At 37.0% G+C, this 20,511-nt stretch overlaps 1 protein-coding gene across 18 annotated transcripts in view; it reads right to left on the reverse strand.

Annotated features, from left to right (window-relative positions):
* Positions 1-2,234: 2,234 nt before the first annotated feature.
* Positions 2,235-20,511, reverse strand: part of LOC105673337 (histone-lysine N-methyltransferase 2D) — a 33,910-nt gene continuing 15,633 nt past the window's right edge. For 7 of the 18 annotated variants that reach the window (XM_067354164.1, XM_067354170.1, XM_067354169.1 and 4 more), the window contains 15 exons: positions 19,993-20,481; positions 19,622-19,791; positions 18,288-18,425; positions 16,979-17,339; positions 16,433-16,620; positions 8,628-16,239; positions 7,976-8,416; positions 7,221-7,802; positions 6,790-7,007; positions 6,150-6,518; positions 5,586-5,936; positions 4,772-5,337; positions 4,094-4,568; positions 3,836-4,018; positions 2,235-3,677 (listed from right to left, as the gene is read on the reverse strand). In XM_067354164.1, the coding sequence (XP_067210265.1) occupies positions 3,585-3,677; positions 3,836-4,018; positions 4,094-4,568; positions 4,772-5,337; positions 5,586-5,936; positions 6,150-6,518; positions 6,790-7,007; positions 7,221-7,802; positions 7,976-8,416; positions 8,628-16,239; positions 16,433-16,620; positions 16,979-17,339; positions 18,288-18,425; positions 19,622-19,791; positions 19,993-20,481 (12,236 nt within the window). In that variant the 3' untranslated portion in view covers positions 2,235-3,584. The remainder of the gene's footprint in view (positions 3,678-3,835; positions 4,019-4,093; positions 4,569-4,771; positions 5,338-5,585; positions 5,937-6,149; positions 6,519-6,789; positions 7,008-7,220; positions 7,803-7,975; positions 8,417-8,627; positions 16,240-16,432; positions 16,621-16,978; positions 17,340-18,287; positions 18,426-19,621; positions 19,792-19,992; positions 20,482-20,511) is intronic. The other 11 variants (XM_067354171.1, XM_067354162.1, XM_067354159.1 and 8 more) reach the window with 8 other exon arrangements.

Raw genomic sequence — 20,511 nt, forward strand, 5'->3', positions numbered from 1 at the left:
TATGGACTCGCTTTTCTATGAGAAAGCCCCAATTATTTTTTGCCCAACAAAATATTTCTTTTTAAGTAAATATATAATTTATTTATATAATTATTCGACATTTATATGTGTTATATAGAATTAATATTTTGGCTCTTGTGTAATTTTGCATGCATTGGTTAATTATTGTAAATATTAGATTTAAGCATAGTTTTCTTGTAAATGATATTGTTTTATTTTATTGCTTGTTTTTCTTATCTTGTTTCATATCTTATTTTTATTTACTTTACTTTTAATTACTTAATTACACGTTGATAATTAATGTAATAAATTACTTGTGTATGTATTAATGCATGTACGACACCATAAAGTTTAAATATAAAATAAGGATTGTTAAAATTAAGAAGAAAATGAGAAAAGTAATCGCTTTTTACTAATTAATAATCTTTTTGTAAAGCTAACTTTTTATCTGAACGTAATAAGATTTGCCAAAGTTAAAACCAATTTTTGTTTTATTATTCTGCAAGTTTTACTAAATTTCTGCAAAAAAATTGGCGATTTTTTGCTCATAATATATATGTATTCATTTGTTGCATGCAACAGAGTCAACCTGGCAGCAACGTAAGCAGAATCCAGTAAGATTGTTACATCCAGCTTTCAGGATGTTTTACTCAGGTCGGCTTTCTTTTTGCGCAAACACAAAATAAAAAATAAATTGTATATAAAAATTTGTGCCACTTTGAAATTTAGTTTCTGTACTTTTCGAATACAATCGATGGAATAATTAGAATACTTACGAAGGAATGATGTATTAGCTGCATAATTCAAATTTATCCATTTATCGATTAATAAACAAGTTTTTGCTTTATAAATTATCAAAGACCTAACTACTTATTTATTTATTCTCTGTTTCATAATTAATTGTTTTAAGTAATGCAGGATTTTAAGATTTTCAATCTTTACAAAGAAAATTATTTGTATTTGTATCAGCTTCAATATTAATTTTTTTTAAATTAAACTATTTTATATAATATATTATATATATAATTATTATATATAACGTATATAACTTATAAATATGTAAAAATGTTATATACATATATATAAATAAATAATTAATTTTTTAAATCAGCAAAATTAAAATATTATATAACTTCTATGATTATTCTTTTTGTGACAGCATTTTAAAACTTGAATCAATATAATTGTTAATTTCTAAATTTCTTTATACAGTTGCACAATACTAAATTATAATAAAGAAAATGTATCCATGGAAAACACAAAAAAAAATCAGCAATCTTCATTCACATTCATTCCTAAAATTTTTCAAAGTGGTACAGTACAAAATAATGAAAGAAATATTGTAGAAAAATTTCGAGATAGAAAAAATAAATAGACGAAGCCTTGATCAGAGATTAAAAGATTTCCTTCTTTTGAATAAAAATAACAGATATCGATATAAGAAATAGAGTTAAAATTTTTGTATTTATAAAAATATTTGCGTTATTTAAGACTGACTATAGCAATATATATACATTCGGTATACCGAAAATTGTGATAATGAAAAGAAAATTGCCAATGTATGTGCAAATGTTAAAAACTTCTCATTCCTCATAAATCTTACAATTGTGATTAATTAATTCATAAGTTCTGCGGATGAATAAGAAATTCAAATCGTTCAAATGCGAAAGAGACCAAAGAGTTGCATTTACTCGTATTCTATTTTGTATATGCCGTCTCCTTCACAACTTTGTACACCTTTAGTTCGTGATTCATTCTTACTTTTACATATACATTCGTACAATTTTCTATCTTGTCTTGTGAAAACTTGAGATAGCATGAATGAATTTTATTTGTCGAATAATTAAGAAGCAAAATTAGAATTAAAAACGTTTTTTGTACAACTTGGTTTGCTACTAAGTTATAAATACATATTTGTAAATATATATTTGTATTAGTATTGTTATTATATTACTATTATTATTGAGGAGATAATTCATTGATTGGTAAAATGAATCTCTGAAAGGAAGGACTGCATTTTATATTTATGCGTTATCTTATTATCTTCTTTTTGTAAATATGACCACGAATATGAAAATAAAAAGTTACATAAATAATATCACTTTATATATTTCTATTCATACAATTTTAAATCATTAGTTTACATACAAAAATAACAATGTAATAAAATTAATTAGAAGTTAAGAATTAAAAAAGAAAGGAAAAGAGAGGATTCTTATTAAAAACCACTCGCATAATAAAATCGGTATAATCGTATATAATTCTTCCAAATCGTTTCAGATTTGCTGTTTCTCGCTTTACATACATATATCGTGTGGTTCGAAAATAACTACTTTCTATAGTATATATATGTACAGAACAGTGCGGTGCGTGCCGGTGTATGTGTATTGTGTATTTAGTATAATTATACATGATAATAATTATTATATAATAAACAATGTATATTACAACAAATTGTCTTCCGTCAAAAGCAAGGATAGAAATTCTCTCTCTTTCTCACATACATACACTCGTATATTTCAATTTTTTTTCTCGTTCTCTTGATAATTCCATTCTAATCCCTATAATATACAAGAAATCGATATTTTCTTCTTAATATAACGATAACTATAATATATATTATACAACACTTTGGAGGAATGTGATGGCGTCTCTGATTAGCACCACGACTTCTTCGATCTATCAATTCTTAATTCTTAACTCTGGATCACTCCTATAAACAACATGAAAAAGTTTGGTTTTAAAGCAACTGTTTCTCGCTGCAGTCACCGATTTGGATACTAAATTAATTGCATGTGAATGCAGTGAAAAAACAGGAGCATCATCATTTGTTAGTATGCATTTTTTCTTCAAAATATAAAATAAATTAATCTCTTCATTATCTCTTGATTTATAAAGTAAAAATATACAGATATCATATTTTTTATTTGATAAACTAAGTAATCAATTATTTAACAAAAACAAATACACATTTTTTAACAACATACACATATTCTTCATTTTTTAGCTTAAAATTAAAATTTAAAACAAATTCTTTTTTATCTTACATAATTTTATACAATTACTCTTTTTTTTAATCCATTCTATTAATTCTTTGTTATATCTGAATTAAAAAAAAGATATACTTTATAAAATATTATCTAGAAGAATTATAATTATATATTAGTGTAAATTGAAGAATAGGAGTAAATCCGGAGTTAATTCAATATTAAATAGATTCATATTTAAAATTACGGCACGATGGCACTTTATATAAATTAAATTACAGCTTGGTATATTTATATTTTATCGTGTGTCTATATATAAATTTTGTGTATGTCTATATATATATATATATATATATACATATATATATATATATATATATATTTATATATAATATAAATTTTGTGTCTCGTGTTAATATATTCATATATAGCATTTGTTTCGGTATCTTTTCTTCGTTTTCGCGCGACGTGGAAAACTACTGCTATATAATTTCTTACCCTATACAACGGAGCAACAATAATAACAACGGGCAGCGTGAAGAGACCCGAGTCTTCTTTCTCATTTGTTTGTCTCTTTTTATTCTCGTCCTGATTTCTTCAGTTCATCCATTTGCGGCAATTAGGCGCGCCACAGGCGCATGCAATTTTGTGCTGATCATCTTCGATGTCGAATTTATAATCGTATGCCAACTGGAAGAAAAAAGAAACAAATAAGAACAGAAGAAACAAAGAATTTAAGACGAAAGATAAGGTTTAAAGAATAAAGAATTTCAAACGATTAATTTAAAAACAAAAATGAAAACAGAATTGGCTATATTCTATGAAATATATCTTATCTTATAAATTACCTCTTCGCCACGTTGGATTCTACGTTTGGCAAAAATGATAATTCTGAGATCACGTTCAACCTCGACGATCTCGGCGACGCAATTGGGATTACAGGAGTGGTTGATATAACGAGCGAGACCACCGCACAGTGTTGCATCCACCACTCGTTCTTCGTCCAATCGGAACATATATATACCGCGATTCTAAAAAAAATAATATAAAATTATCAGAATAGATTTAATTAATAGAATACAAGTCGAACAAGCTTCGACACTCACTCTAGCTTCATACTGTTTCTCTCTTGTTTCCGCCAGTTCAGTCCTAATAATTTCGCCGATATATTCGATCACCATTGTATGCTTCTCAAGATCTCTCGCCGCGTAGAGTCCCAAACCCTGAATCTTCGATCTTGCCAGATAAACATTGTTACGCCACTCCTGTTTCATCTTTTTATACTGCGAGCTCTTGGAGTGAACAAATTGTTTAGAATACGGACAGGAGGCTGCCTCGCCAGCGGCAGCAGCAGCAGCCGCTAATGTCGATGAAACGCCAGCGCCCATCGTAACCGATGACCCGCATGTCGATAGGGCAAATGGCACAGCCGTTCCACCACGCGATGCCCAACCTCCTGTGCGCTGTGTGTGTGGTCGCTTCCACGGCAATTGGTTACGCAAGCGAGCCTCTGTCCGTGCGCTTCCAGTCGGATTGATAGCCAAGGGTAATTCCAGCAATGGATTGCGACCAAATTTAAACCTGAGCGTAGAGATATATTTTGCCATCACTACTGAAGTTTGTAATATTTTATGATGATGTATCGCAGAAGAATTGATTGAAGATATAATAAAAGTTTAAATACAAGCTTTTAACACGTGAATAAAATATAACGGTATACATGTAAGAGATTAGAATTCAATCGATATTACTCAATCAATAAAAAAAAATGTCAAACTCTTTACCTGTAGTCAGTCAGAGTCTCAATTCCAGGCAAACTTTCGAGAACTCGTACCACTGCCGGCTCTGTCAATCCGAATAGATCTTCGCCCAAAACATATCTTGGAAATAATTGAACAGAGTTCGTACTTTTTCTCAATTCTGCAAGCGGTTCTAAAATTCTACTCCAAACAGCTCGCGGACTGGCATCTCTCAACTCAACATCCTCTTGATTAGGTTCCTGGACTAATACGCGAAATTCTGGACGACCGGATACATCGTGAATCGAGCAGACATAGCGGCAGCGTTTGTTCGGTCTGCGCATACTCCAATAGAAGCGCACTATCTTGTAGCCCACCGGATAGATGTAGTGGGCCGTGTGAAAGTTTTGCAATTGATGGGGAAGCAATTGTCCGACGCTAAGGAAGATAAGAGAACCCACGCGAAGTAGATGATTGTGTTCGGAATGGTGCATCACTGCGGCAACTTGACGATTTTCATCGCGATTAACGTAGACACGACGATAGACAGAGAGCGTGGTCAGCTCGTTGTCTTTCTCGTTCTTTTGAATGTGCTGAGAACAAAAGGTGCTCTGGAAAAAGACAAAGAATTCAGTTACTCTAATAATACTGTGTAAAAAAAGTAGAAAGTGAGAACTAAAATTTTAAGAGAATTATGAAAATAAAAAATTAAAGAACCAAGACTTTAAGAACTTGATATTAAAAATACTTTTAAGTCAATATACACATTTAAAATTATATTAAATATACTCTAATATTAAACAAGGTAATTAATCGATTCGTTCACAAAGCAAATAAATATTAATTCTATATATAATACCTTGTTCTTATAAAAGACGCATCCATCTTTGACAGCGCAGCCCAAATGATAAACGTTGGTGCATCTTATCTTAAAGCACTTGACTGTGGCACCAGGTTTCTCGCAAACGATGCAATTTAGCACGAGGCTGTGTTGCAGCGCGGTATCTAAATTCATTAGTGCGCCGGTCATTATCTCATATACATCTTCAGACCATAACGCGCAATTGAGGTGTACCCATTTATCTACGTCAAAATTGAGCAATCGAGCCGGTCCATCGGCCGTCCCGTCGCCTTGATTCTGACAGAACATGCAACGACGACTGTCTTCGGCTTTTGCGGGCACTACGGTAACTCCCATACGAAATAGCATCTGGAAAAAGATTGATATTATATTTCTCGTGAGCAAATTTTATACCAAAATTTTTTTTAATGCACTAGAGAAATAGTAAATTATTTGATATCAATATTAAAAAGCTTACATAAAGTTTTTAAATAACGAATTACCAATATAATACATGAATAATCGCATTATTCACACAACACTCTGAAAAATAATCATTAAATCACAAAATTAACCATTTACCTCGGTAATTTCTTTCTCATTGGGTTTTTTGAACTTGGTGGTGGGATGTATGGTTCCCATCGACCATAATTTGTATCTCGAACCTTTCCAGATCTTTGCGGGTGGTTGTGGCTCGGTCACTTCACCAATGTCGTCAATAATAGAGTGTTTCTTCGGCCGCAGATTTTCGATCTCTGCACTCTCCGCGTTCTCCAGCTTTTCAATTTTCACCTTAATCTCTGATGATGATTCATTATCAAGCTCCAGGCTCTCAATTCTCTCCACCTGTTGCTGCGGTTGCTTAATAGGAAACCTTTTCAGGCTCTTTAGATCGTCTTCTAGCAATTTTGCGTCTGCTTTATGACATAAGTGGTCCACTATCGTCGCAGCCTGTAAAATAATGAAAGAATTAATATGCAAGTAATACTCAGTTTTAAATAATAATATTAATATAATATTATAGTATTAATATAATATTATAAGTATTAATATTAATTAATAATAATATTAATATTATTATTTACTAATATAATATTATAAATATTAATATTAATTAATAATAATATTAATATTATTGCTACATATTTACTTTATGCGTAATAATTAATTATAAAATAAATTTCTAAAAAATATTATATAGAATAAGTTATTCTTTGCTAACCTTATCCTGAGTCGTAGAGGGTGTGCGATGCATAAGCGCGAATTGCATATAACAAGCAGCCGAACAAAAGCAAAGTTCGTCGCCAGATTCGGCTTCTTCCTTACTCAAGAACGACAGATCCGACACTTTCTTCCGAATCAGGCTATTAAGAATCACAACGTCGCAATGACGGCAGAACTTTGCCGCACCATTCAGGATACTTTGTATATCAATTGGAGCTAGATGATAAATAGATATATATGTATTTTAAAATAATATTATAATTTTAAGTACTGTTAATCAAAGAATGTGCATCTTTTTTATCTACTAATTTTATTTATAGAACTCTGATTTTATAATTCAGAATTTTTTTTTAAAGGAAATTTGTATCGATATTTTCGTTTAATTCATACAAATTATTTTTAATGATAATTATTTTATTGGTTACGTACCACCCTCTTTGCCATCCTTTCCTTTAGTCCTGTACAATCCCAGTTTTTGACTGGGAGGAGTAGTGGTGCGTTCAACTATTTGGTAGCCAGCTGGTGGAGCTATATTCAGAATGTTTGCAAGATCTTTAAGTACACCCATTATATCATCGGCAGCCTGACTGTTCAGAGTTAAGGTCACGGTTACGTTTCCGCTTTCCCGTAGAGGAATCGGAGGAGACTTGCCAAGTCTGGAAAAGTTCAAATAATAAAATTTCAATAAACAATATATACAATGTACCAAACAATAATAGTGAAAAAAAAAATATACATACTTGGGCATTCCAAGATTTTCCTTGTCCTGCTTAGCTGTATCTTTTACATAAGCAGGTTTCAATCTGATTGGAATCGGCGAGACCAAAGGTATAACAGGTGACACGCGTTTCAGCCAGTCTGATTCTTCGTCTGATTCTTCCTCGATCAATCGCAATCCGGGGTAACGATGCATAAATTCTGGTATAACACATTCAGGTGAGGACGAACTCACAATGGTGTCAGGAGAGTCCACATCACGACTTGTTGCCATATGCTCTTTTTTCTCATCAGCTAAAAAAATATGTTCTTATTTATTTATACAGTATATTTTAAAAGTGCTTTACTTCTTATATTTATATTATTTTTTGATTCTATATATAGCTTCCTAGAGTCGAAGTAACTCGATTAAAATTACTTGCAACTTTTTTTTACATAAATATTTATAATAATAAATAGTTGCTCACAATCGTCCAATTTCAGAGGCGGAAACTCTTGATCATAGAATCCTCTCTGCGTGGTCGAGGGTTGCTGGGGTGGCAGAGGTTCTAATTCTCCAAAAGGTTGCGTATTATAGTGATCAGAAATCCCAGGTAAATTGGCCAATCCATAATTTCCAACCAAATCGCCGGTCCTCGCGTTATAATCCTTCTGACTTCCAACCTTAACGAGATCCCCGCAGCCAAAAATCGGACACACTCCGAAATTGCGACTCAGAAGAGGCTCCAGAACTGCCATTGGTTGAATCTGCCGTAGCTGTGCCATCAGACTATCCACAAACGTGTCATAGTCTTCGTCGAGACGTGAAACTTTGCGAGAACGTTTCTTCTGCGGTGCAGCTACAGCATCTTTGCCTTGACTCTGCTTTCGCTTTTGCTGGTACTGTCTCCTCTTCAATTTCTTGAGATCTGAAAGTATTTCAAGCACGAATGGTTTAATTATATTATTTAGTGATTAATATAATAGAATTTTCAATTTTATATTTAAGAAGATAAAATTTTTATTTAAGTAAATAAATTTTAGATCGCGTTCTGGATGCAATTAAGATATATTTTCACAAATTTATATTTGTCTTTAAAAAAACACTTGACATATTAAATATTGACGAAAGTTGCTCACCGGTTTTATCGTCTATCGCAGTATCCATGAGCTCTTCTTTGGCAGTAATAAAGTCTTTGGTATCGGTCTGCATCTGAGTGGTTGGAGTGGTTGCACCGGCAGCGGACATAACTTCCTCAAGGATTTCCTTCTTCACTTCGACCAAAGGCACTGCATTGGAACCCGACGGGGCGGCGGACCCCGTGACGGTCTGTGGTGGGCCCGCGATGGTCCCATGACTATGAGGCACTTGTTGCTGAACAGATTGTTGTGGAACAGAAGAAATCGAAGAGGAAGAAGGAGAAGAAGAAACTTGTTGCTGAGTTACTATCGGTTTTTGCGCGACTTGAACCTGATTTTGAGTTTGCTGTATCTGAGGAGTCTGAGGTCCAGGAACGCTACTAGAAATACTGGTCGGCGGTTGGACGCTTTTCGCGGCTAAGCCGGACGTCATCAACGGTTTACTCTGTAAACTGACTTTTGAAATAGAAACGGCGACGCGTTGTTGAATTTGAGATCCCTCGCTGCTGACAGTCACCGGCTTGCTTTGACTTGCAGAAGTCTCTTGCTGAGTGGAAACAATCGGAGAAGCTTTCGCCGTTGTTATTGTCGTAGAAACGGGCTGCGGACTTGCCGAAGAACTTACCGTAGAATTTGCCGACGAAATAGGAACTGACTTTGTCGCTTGCTGCTTCAAGCTTTCGATTTGTCCTCTTTGTGTCATAGCGACTGAAGTAGGTAATAAAGGAGGCGGTTTAGAAGATTCTTCCTTAATCGGTGAACTCTGAACCTTCATGGGTGTCACCGAATGCGATAAGAAGGAGGTTTCCCTCGCAAGAACTTGTTTATTTATTGCTGGTTTGGGTGTCTCGTTTAGTAACTGCGGGAGCAGAGACGGTGGCGTAGGCAGTACTGGTCGGTCCAATTGAGCTTCCAGCGAAGGAACTAACGGCAAAGTGGGTCCTTGCAACGATCCCACTGTTGTAGCACACGCTGTATTCTGTAGCAGTTGTTTCAGCAACACATTCTGCGATTCTTCTAATCTCAAAGAACTAGAAGAATTTTTAGAATCAGTTTCCTTCTTCTCTTGGACTTTCGGCTCTTCAGGCTCTTTCTTCAAAGCGGTAGATTGATTTTCAAGATCGTTATTTTTATTGTCGATGGGTAGAAGAACCGGGGACTTATACTGACCCTGACTAGAAGTCAAAAGATGGCCTGAGGCTTGCGATAAGGTTGACTGAAGAATGCTAGGTGTGCCAGAAACTCCACTAGAAGTCGCTAACGGCGGCACGATAGTTCTAACGCACTGCATTGCGCTTGTTACAACCGAACTGGTGTTCACCAGCGCACGAGCAGGCGTGGAACATCCTGTGCTAACCTGAAGTATTGCCTGAAGACCTTGTGAGCGTTGTACTGACGTCGACGGCAAGACCGAACTCAGAAGAGTGGCTGACTGAGTTGGCACGGTATTACTTCGACCGTGACCAGCAATTGAAGGCTTCAAGGTGCTAGTTCCGGCTAACATGGCGTTCAGCATGACATTCGAAGCAATAGAAATGGACGTTGTGATGGTTCTTGAAGTTATTAATGTTGAGGAAGTGATTGGAAGATTACAAACTGAAGTGGATTGAAGAGCTGTGGCCGAAGAAGTCACCCTAAAGACTTGATCGTTAGTATTAACCTTCGGAATCGTCGTAATAACCGCACTAGGTTCCTTCAATGTCTCCTTTTTAATTAAGTCTGAATCTTTAGTAATGTTACTGGTCAAATTGAGTTGAGGACGACCTTGATCCGATCTCGTCAAAGTCAAAAGTCCACTTTGAGTATTGTTGGATGAATTCAGGGTCGATAGAGCGCTGGAAGTGGACAAAACACTTCCAGGTTTCACCGAAGAAACCATGGTGACTACTCCTGTTGGATTCACCGTCGTCTGATTGCTTTGCAGAGACGATAACAACGTTCTCAGTTGATGGGATACGTTGGCCACGTTGGAGGTTAATTCTGTCGGCTTCGAGAGCGGCGATAAATGAGGAACCGTTGTCGTGCTCTTTTGCAGCTGCGCCACAGTAGTACTGGCCACCAAAGTAGAAGCTTGAGTCGACGCCGGAAGACTTTTCTTCACTTCAGGATTTTGACTTTTCGGTTGACTTTTAGTTTCGGTTGTAGGAATTGTTTGATCGTTCTCAAGATTATCTTGTTCTAAATCCAACGAGTCTTGAAGAATATTCAAGGGCAAAGTATCCAGCGGAGTTGGCATCTGATAAATCAAGCTCGATTTCAATTCGTCGCTGCTTGCCATTTCTGGCTTCGGGGAGATGATGTTCTGCAAAAGATCTAAAATATCATCGGAAGATTCCTCCATCAAAGTCTTTTCTTCGCTCAAACAATGCTGCAGGAAAGGCTTAGTATTCTCCACTTCAGCACACAGCTCGTCCTGATGATGCTTCTCCTTTGAAATTGTATTTCTGTCATTGCTAACCTTTTCAATGTCTTTTTCTTTCGATTTGTTCGCCCCTTTTTGCGCGTCAGTACCTGAAGAAATTTGCTCTTTGTCGTTCTCGACCGGTTCGGTGTCGTTCTCCAAAATGTTCACGAGCGATAGATCATCGGTGACGGGCGACATCCGTTTCAGAGTCGTCGTTGAGTTATCGTTCTTATGTCCAGCATTTTCTGCGGGATTATGTATAGCTTCTAACATGCTCTCTAACTCGTCTGTTGTATTTAGCGGATCGCTCTTTTTCTCCTCGGTAACTGATAAATCACCCGAAGAATCGCTCTCGTTCTTAATTTTGTATTGAATTTCCTCTTCTTCTGCCTTTCTCTTTATTTCGTCGTCTCGACTTTCTACTTGTTTCTCTTTGCTCTTCAAAGTAGTCTCCTTCTTCGACAAATCCGGAATCGACATCTTCGGCGTCGACATTGTCACGGAAGTTGGCTTTACACTTAGTATTAACTTCGTGGGATTATTCATGGACTCCGTTGTATTTAGCAAACCCGAAGAAGTTGCCGAAATCTTACCTAAAGATAATATTTTCGGCGTTTCGCTGGCAGAGATGATCTTCAGATCTGATTTATTTTGTCGAGGATTGGAAATACTCTCCAGAGCGGTTTGACTGAGTTTCGCGGCGATCTTTGCGTCCGCCACTATACTCGCCATCATTGACGGCAATGTGATATCTTTCTGACTGCCGAAGAAGCCTTCCTTACAGTCAAATTGACCTGCCGGTTTTGTCTCTGTCGCGATCGGCTGAATTAAGATTTTATTCAGGTGAGAGGTGGAACTGGTAGAAGCTAGAATCGGAGTTGAACAGGACGAAATTGCTTGTACTTTTATTGCACTACCGACAGTACTTGCCAAAGAAATCGTCGATTTTGTAGCTGCGCTAATATTTGCTTGATGGACAGTTGAGGCCGCAATTTTGCCGTAAGATGTTTTGTCCGAAAAAATAAAGTTTGTAGGACTCTTCCGCTTCGCAGTCTTGGTTTGATCGTCTATCAAGCTTTCACCAATTGTATTTTCCTTGGAAACGTCAGTTTGTACGTTGGAATCGGATTTTTCAGTCTCTTCGTCGCAAGAACCCTTAGAAAGGTTGTCTTCAGGAGATTTCGTCGTCGGATCAATGATAACCACCTCGGATTCACTTACTAAAGATACCATTAGATCCTGATCAGGAGACTGATCTAAGTAAGAACCTGGAGATGGATCCACTCGGAGTTCATCTTGATCGGGAGATTCTGGAGTATCAGTTACTGCGACTAGCTTCTTTCCGGGTTGCAGAGTCCTCACGATATCGAGTCTCAGATTCTTTTTATTCCTCGAATGCGACGGTACTAAATCTTCATCGCTCAAAATAGGCTCCTCCGATTGCGATTCAGGATTTTCGATCTCCAGAATTTGCACTAGATCGTGACTTTGATCACCATCATTCACCAGAGCATGGCAAAGTAAATCGTTACTGTCGGCAGAGATGTTCACCACCATTTCAGGTTCAAAGAGAACATACTCTTCTTGCATATCACCTTCCAAACTTCCTGAAATAACATCAACCAGCTCCGAGTCGCCGAATTGTTCAATTACAGTAATATCATCGCTATCTCGTTGGGCTGCAGAGCTTAAGGTCACCTCAGTGTTAACTATAGTTTTATCGTCGTCGAAATACGTCGTGTCTGGAAGTTGTTCCAGTTTCTCCCCGGGACTTTCCAGAGCTAGTGGTCCATTATCCAAAACCGAAGAGGTCAGAGAAGTACCTTGATTATTAGATTTCCCTTCCAAAGTCGTCGGCGAGGCTTGCGGCGGCGTGTGTGAATCGTCATCAAAATCGTTGTAATCGGCGCAGACCAATGAACCAATCCTTGCAGCCTTTCGACTCGCTGAAATCATCGCCTTCTCTTCCACAGATTGATCTCTCTTCGCTTGAGATGTTTCCGAGCCTTTGCCGCCCTTGCTATTCTCCGCCTTACTTGACCACATCGGCGAGCCACCTCTCAAACCTAATTTGAAGAATCCAAACCTCCCGAAATTTGGAAGCAGTCTCGATCTTCTAGGTTTACTGGAATCTTCTCCACTTTTTGCAGAATTTTCTGTTGAAACTTGTTCGTGAGAAATTTGCTGAATATTGGGCGAGCCGCCTCTTAATCCTAATTTAAAATATTCCGGTTTACCACAATTAGAAAAAGGAACTGGATTTATAGGATTATTCGGATTTCCTCCGCCTCTGGCAGAATTTTCTGACAAAGATTGCTCCTGAGAAACTTGCTGAGAAATTTGCTGCGAAATTTGTTGTTGGTCGTTTGTTGCTAAATTAGTATTTTGTTGAACAAAACTATGAGGTGTGTGCGGTGTTCGTGGAGTTCCGGGATTTTCCACACTCTGAGGCCTGTCTGGCATGGCTGGACTATTTCCGGTGGACTGTCTTCGTTGCATCTGCATAGGAGATCCGGCAACCATGGGACTCCTAGGCATCATAGGTGAGCTGGGCGGCTGATTAGTTGTTGAAGAATGATGATGGCCGCCGTGGAGCATCGGCGAAATCCTACTCATCGGACTAGGCGGTTGAGAGGTTGGATTCAGCTGCTGTTGAAGCATCGGAGATCCCATCGTTGCCTGCTGCACCATGGGTGAGCTTGGAGGTTGACCATAACCTTGCTGAAGCTGTTGATGAAGCTGCGGACTAGGAGAACTCGCTGGCTGAGATACCATTGGCGAGCTAGGCGGCTTTTGTTGCTGTTGTTGTTGCTGCTGCATTTGTAAGAATTGTTGACGTTGTTGCATTTGTTGCTGCTGCTGCTGCTGCAGAATATGCTGCCGTTGATGAGCCATTTGAATTGTTCTTTGAGTGATAGAATTCGGTCCTTCTTGAGAAACGCCTTCGTGCTGCTGTTGTTGGTGAATCTGTTGACGTTGTTGAACCATTTGAAGCGATCTCTGAACATTAGAAGTCTGCCCTTCTTGAGAAATAGCTTCATGTTGTTGTTGTTGTTGTTGTTGTTGTTGTTGTTGTTGTTGTTGTTGTTGTTGTTGTTGTTGTTGCTGCTGCTGCTGTTGATGAAGGATCTGTTGTCGTTGCTGAGTTGTCAATTGCAATGATCTCTGAGAAATTGAATTTTGTCCTTCTTGAGAAATATTCTGAGATACATTTTCATGTTGTTGAAAAATTTGTTGTCGTTGCGCCATTGGCAACGATCTTTGAGTAATAGTGCTTTGTCCATCTGGAGAGACACCCTCGTGCTGCTGCTGAATTTGCTGTTGTTGAAGAATTTGTTGTTGCTGTTGAAGAGCTTGTCGTTGCTGAGCCATTTGTAAATTTCTTTGGGCGACAACGTTCTGGCCATCTTGAGAAATACCTTCATGCTGCGGCTGCGGTTGCTGCTGCTGTTGCTGCTGCTGTTGCTGCTGCTGCTGCTGTTGTTGGTGCTGTTGCAAAATTTGTTGACGTTGTTGAACCATTTGTAATGTTCTTTGTGCAACAATATTCTGTCCTTCTTGAGAAATAACCTGAGAAACACCCTCATGCTGCTGTTGTTGGAGAATTTGCTGGCGCGCCATTTGCAAATTCCTTTGAGCAGCGACATTCCCATCCTGAGAAATGCCATCTTGTTGCTGCTGCTGTTGCCGCGGCTGAACTACTTGCAGTGTTCTTTGACAAATAGAATTTTGTCCTTCTTGAGAAATACCTTGAGAAACACCTTCGTGCTGCTGCTGAAGAATTTGTTGTTGTTGAAGAATCTGCTGTCGTTGCTGTACCATCTGCAAATTCCTTTGAGCAGTAACATTTTGCCCTTCCTGAGAAATAATATCATTCTGCTGCTGCTGTTGAAGAATTGGTCGCTGTTGTTGCTGAGTCATTTGCAGCAATCTTTGATTAATAGAATTTTGTCCTTCTTGAGAAATATTTTCAGACTGCTGTTGCTGCTGTAGAATTTGTTGTTGGAGAATTTGCTGTCGTTGTTGAGTAATTTGCAGCGGTCTTTGAGCAACGATATTTTGACCGTCTTGTGAAATACCTTCTTGTTGAGGTTGCTGTTGCTGTTGCTGCTGTTGTTGAATAATTTGTTGACGTTGCTGAGCCATTTGCAAATTTCTTTGCGTGACAACATTTTGTCCATCCTGAGAAATAAGATCACTTTGTTGTTGCTGTTGTTGAAGAATTTGCCTTTGTTGAGCCATTTGCAAATTTCGTTGAGCAACGTTTTTACTCTCCTGTGAAATATCATTCTGTTGCTGAAGAATTTGTTGTCGTGCAACGCCTTCATGCTGTTGCTGTTGAAGAATCTGCTGTCGCTGCAGCGTCGCTGCACGGCCAATAGCACCTTGTCCTTGATCTTGAACAACATTTTCATGTTGTTGAATAATCTGCTGCCTCTGCTGCAACAGCTGTTGATGCTGTTGTTGAGTCAGCAACTGCTGCTGTCCAAGTTGCGGGCTGTAAACAATGCCTCCCCTTCTTTGCGCTCCTTCCGGTGGCCTGACAAACCTTTGTGTTAAATTATGAACTCTCACACCCTGATCAGTCATCATTTGTGGCTGATTTCGTGTTTCAGGCGTAAAAGCCCCAGGAGAAGTTGTCAATCTTCCACTAATAATAGTTCTATGTTGTGGCGATGTCATCCGTGTAGTGTTCGGATTGCATAAGCCTGGAGAGGGCATTGGTCCAGGACTAAAGGGACTTTCATCACCTTGGGAGTGAGGAGTGCCTATTCTTGGTGATTGTTGCTGAACATTGTGAGGTGACATTGTCCCTGAATTGGTTGACTGAGGATTGCCCGGACTATGCTGAAGTAGTGGTGTACCGGGACTGTGTTGAATAATTGATGGAGTAGCTGGTGAATGTTGAATCATGCTGGGACCAGGACTTTGAGAAATCAAGGCCGCTGGAGAATGCATCGGAGAATGTTGAGAAGGTGACATAAGTGGAGAACAAGGCTCGTTTTGTGAACCTTGCTTGTGGCGTTGCTTGGCGTTGGTGTTATATTCTTGTATCGTCGTGGTATGTGCACGTAATTGCTTCCGGGAGCTGTCTAGGTGTTTCTGAATGATGGATTGCTCGCTGGTCACTCGTTGTAACTCGGCAGCATCATTTTCCGTCAGTTCATTGCCGGATTTGCGAAGTTGCCGTTGCTTGCTATTGAGAGACTATAAAAAAATAATAAAATTAGAAGATAAAAATAAATTAAGATTGAAGTCATTAAAGTTTATCAGAATTCAAAAAATCTTATTATATATATATATTATTATTACATAGAGAATTATAATTTATAATCATAATTTATTATTAAATTAATTAATTACTTATTTTAAAAATCTTTAAAGATAAATTTTTATCTACCTTTCTTATTTTACGAAGTTTTCCAACTTCCTTTTCATAATAAGATAATTGGGCCAATAATATGTCGTTCTGATTATGGAGCCACTGATTGAATTGCACATGCAGTTGTCGATCCTGCTCATTAACTATATTCTCTGGTGGAGTTGGCGGAGTTGGTATCAAAGTGCGGCTGAATATAGGCACTTTCGCTAAATTAATACATAATAATTTAAGATAGATTAAAACTGTTGCAACATATTTAAAAGAAGAAGAAAAATGTGAGGAAGTTGTGTTTCCAATGTTCTAATTGCTAATATTAAATAAAATATAAAATAATTTTGAATATTAATAATTAAAGATCAAAGTTCTAACAAATTTTAATAAGAATTTAGAAAGTAATTAAGATTCTAACAAATTGATTTTAATAAATATCTCTCAACCATGTTAAATTAAAACTTCATGTACGAATTCTTTGTGTTGCAAGTTAATTTACTATTTTACAAATTGCTTAATAATTATATATAAATCATTATTTAATTGAAGAAAAAATACTAAATGTCTACTAACATTCCGGTGGAGTTTGTGTGGCGATCGGCTGTCTCGTTCCAACTTGTGCGGCTACCAGTTTTGCCGCCCCGTCAGCAGCCACGTTACTTTGCTGCCAGTTGGTGCCAGGTGTCGAAGGTGGTCTTGCCGCACAGGACGGCCTGATCACCGGCACCATACTCTGAGGAGGCGACGTGGTGCCCAGGACATCAGCTTTAATTCTCTCGAACTCGCTTTCGCTCAAAAGGTTTCCACTGGTAGCGCTTTCAGTTTGCTGCTGCTGCTGCTGTTGCTGTTGCTGCTGCTGTTGCTTCTCTTGCTCCCGTTTTTCCTGCTCCAGCAGATCCTCCAGCAACAGCGGTTGCTCCTGCGAACATGACTGCTGACAGTCAAGGTCGATTTCGGATACAGAGAGTGCGACTTTGGGACATAGAGATTAAGATAGTAGTTGCAATAAAATCGAATCGAATTGAAATGTCAGGTAAGATTATCTATGCAAAGAATTAAAGTGCAGTATGTATGTGCAAAAAAGAATACACATGAATAAAACGTTGCCTTCTTGAACTCGACAGAAATTTATATAATAATATCTTTAAATCTTAATTCTCTCTCTCTTTCTCTCTATTACAAATATAAAGAAAGACGTATGATCTAAATCGGTAATATACACATATAAACACGTGTGCACACGCGCACGCGCATGCACACATGCAGAACGATTTCGACATTGATGCATTGATCATAAAAAAAAAAGCGATAGCTCACATTATTTTAAAATAACAAAAAAGTAATTAAGCAAATTTTGGTAAAACACTTATTCAACGTTAATGAAACCAATGTCATGCACCAGTGTGGTGCATATGCATGCAAACATTTAAAAGTGCATTAAAATCCATAACAAACTAAATATTAAAAAAAGGGGTGCCAATTGTGCAGGTATTACTAATTTCTTTTCATCTTTTTATATCAAGATAATAAAATTTCGATGTAATTATTTTATAAAAATCACATGTCTTTTAATTTTATTTGTAAACTAATATTTAATTATTAAATTGCTCTTCTTTTAATACATTATATTCTACAAAATAAATAAATATATGCTGTAAATAGGCAAATTAATTGGGTATTCTACTCGTTCCTTTTTTCTTGTAAAAAATGTTCTAACAGAAAATTCTTGCTTGCAACAAAAATTAAACGTATCTTTATTCAGATCTGAGAGAAGAAATTCTCTCCTCGAAGTTTTTAAAACGGGATGCTTTATACCTATTTATTTATTATTCAGACCTATTCATTCTGTGCTAATGTTAGAAATGCCCCGAGTCTCGCTCACCTGCAGAAGCAAGGGTCTTCGGTGAGGGTGCGACACCACGGAACCCATCGGCGGGCCCGCCACCGGCACCTGGTGCCCTGTTATATGGACCGGGGGCCGCGTCATACCTCGCCCACCACCACCTGGGCAGAGCCCCATCTAAACACATGCACCAACACCAAATGCATATTGCAAACTTGCACACCCAGGCCAAAAACACCAGCCAGTTTTTACCACAACCCTTCCAGTACCATGTAATAAGCATTTTCCAAATTTATTCTTATTTATTTCAACATACACACACTCTCCTTTCTTGCGCTTTCCATCTTTCTTTACCTCTCTTTATCAAAATGCTAAGGAAATATAATTCTTTTTGGCACTGAAAGTGTTAAATCTATTATTCAGCTACACCTACGATCACGACAAATTTGAACACCTTGGTTTTGCTCTTTGATCATTCCGAGGTAAAATCTTATTCTATTACAAAGTGAATTCATTATTATTATTAGTACATATTCTAATAAAAATGTATATTAATTAATGTGGATATTTATTTTTGCTTTCTATTTCATTAGTTAATTCTCTAATTATTACAATATATATCATCATAGATGTTTGTATATTTGCAAATAGTTTCTATAAATATATTTTTAAATGAAACCATAAATTATCGAAGTCTACAATTCTCGAATTACAATATAAATAATTATCTCGCCATAAATATATATAACCATTATCTTTATCAAAATTATATACTTTTTTTGAATGACAAAAACATATCTATAATCTTAAAATTGCAGCCTAGCAAATTATGCAACATTATTTCGTATATTTGAAACTGCAGCCGCGCAAAATATTTTTGAAATAAATTCAGCAAATTTGCCAAACTGATTGACACAAATATTATACATGCAATGATAAAATGTTCTTCTTTTTTAATTATGCATTGTAAAACGCTTGCAAACCATGTTATGTAATTAAATATGAGTTATTAACAGGCTTTTGTAGGTTATCGACGTTAATTATTACCAATTTTTTCTCTCTTCACTCAAAAATTACAAACTTTATATGAATAAAAGAAAGAAGAAAGGGAATAAAAAGTTCTAATGAAAAGTGTTTTATGAATAAATTCAAAATTTAATAAAGTATTTAAAAAAATAAAATAAAGATATATAAATTAATCAAAATTTTATTAAATTTGATTTAGAAGTATATCTAACATTAATTTCTTTCATTAAAGTTTATTCATTTTAAGTAATCCTTCCTAATTACGTCAAAATATTAAATATCAAAGCGATGCACAAATTTTCAAGAAATTTCCAAGAAGTCTCTATAATATAAAGATTGACCCTTACCTGTATCGGCCCGGGATATGGAGGAGGCGGTCCTGGATACGGTGGCGGCGGTGGAGGTGGAGGTGGAGCAAGCGGCATTCGAGGACCGATTACATGATTTACGGCAACCACCCTTCCCGTTACATTCGGCACTCCTGCTACTCGCATGCCTAGCCGTTGTTGTTGCGAAACTGCAAGACAAAATTAAATGTATATTAACAATCAAACAAATTAAAATACTAAAGCTAAATCTTTAACAAATCCGCTAGTTTTTCTGTGAAACATGCATAAAATCTTACACTTGTAGCTTTTAGATAAACAGAATATTCTATTGATTAAATATATATAAAATTATATATTAGTATTACAAGCGATTTTTTAAATCGCATTACCTTGTAAGTGCGCTTGCGAGATTCTCTGCGGATGTCCGGGAAAGGTCGGTGGATAACTCACTGTTACTGTATTCGTAGAAGTTACTACTCCTATCGCTCCATCTTGCGACATCAACCTCGTTCCTGGCAGCATCGGCCGACCCATCGCTGCTGCCTGCTGCACATGTTGATGCATCTGCTGCTGCACCACTTGCGCTTGCATCGTCTGAGATGTTGTCTGCGATGGCGTTATTGTCGGCACATTGGAATTTTCTGTCAGAGTCGTCAAACTCGTGCTCGTCGAGCAAGAATCAGCGATTTCGGAAGATGAGCCAGTCAATTCTGGTTTCTGATCCTCGTCCTTGGTTTCCTTTTTCTGCTTTTCGTCCTTGGGATCAACTTCGACTTGCTCCAGATCCAGATCGAGAATATTGGTTTTCTCTCCGCCTGCGATCGTATCCAGTTCCGGATCGGCATATTCCAAGATATTGAAGTCCGCTCCCATTTCGGCTACAAGAATAATATATATTTTAGTTGTAT

This window comes from Linepithema humile, chromosome 4 (assembly GCF_040581485.1).
Source record: "Linepithema humile isolate Giens D197 chromosome 4, Lhum_UNIL_v1.0, whole genome shotgun sequence".
NCBI lineage: Eukaryota > Metazoa > Arthropoda > Insecta > Hymenoptera > Formicidae > Linepithema > Linepithema humile.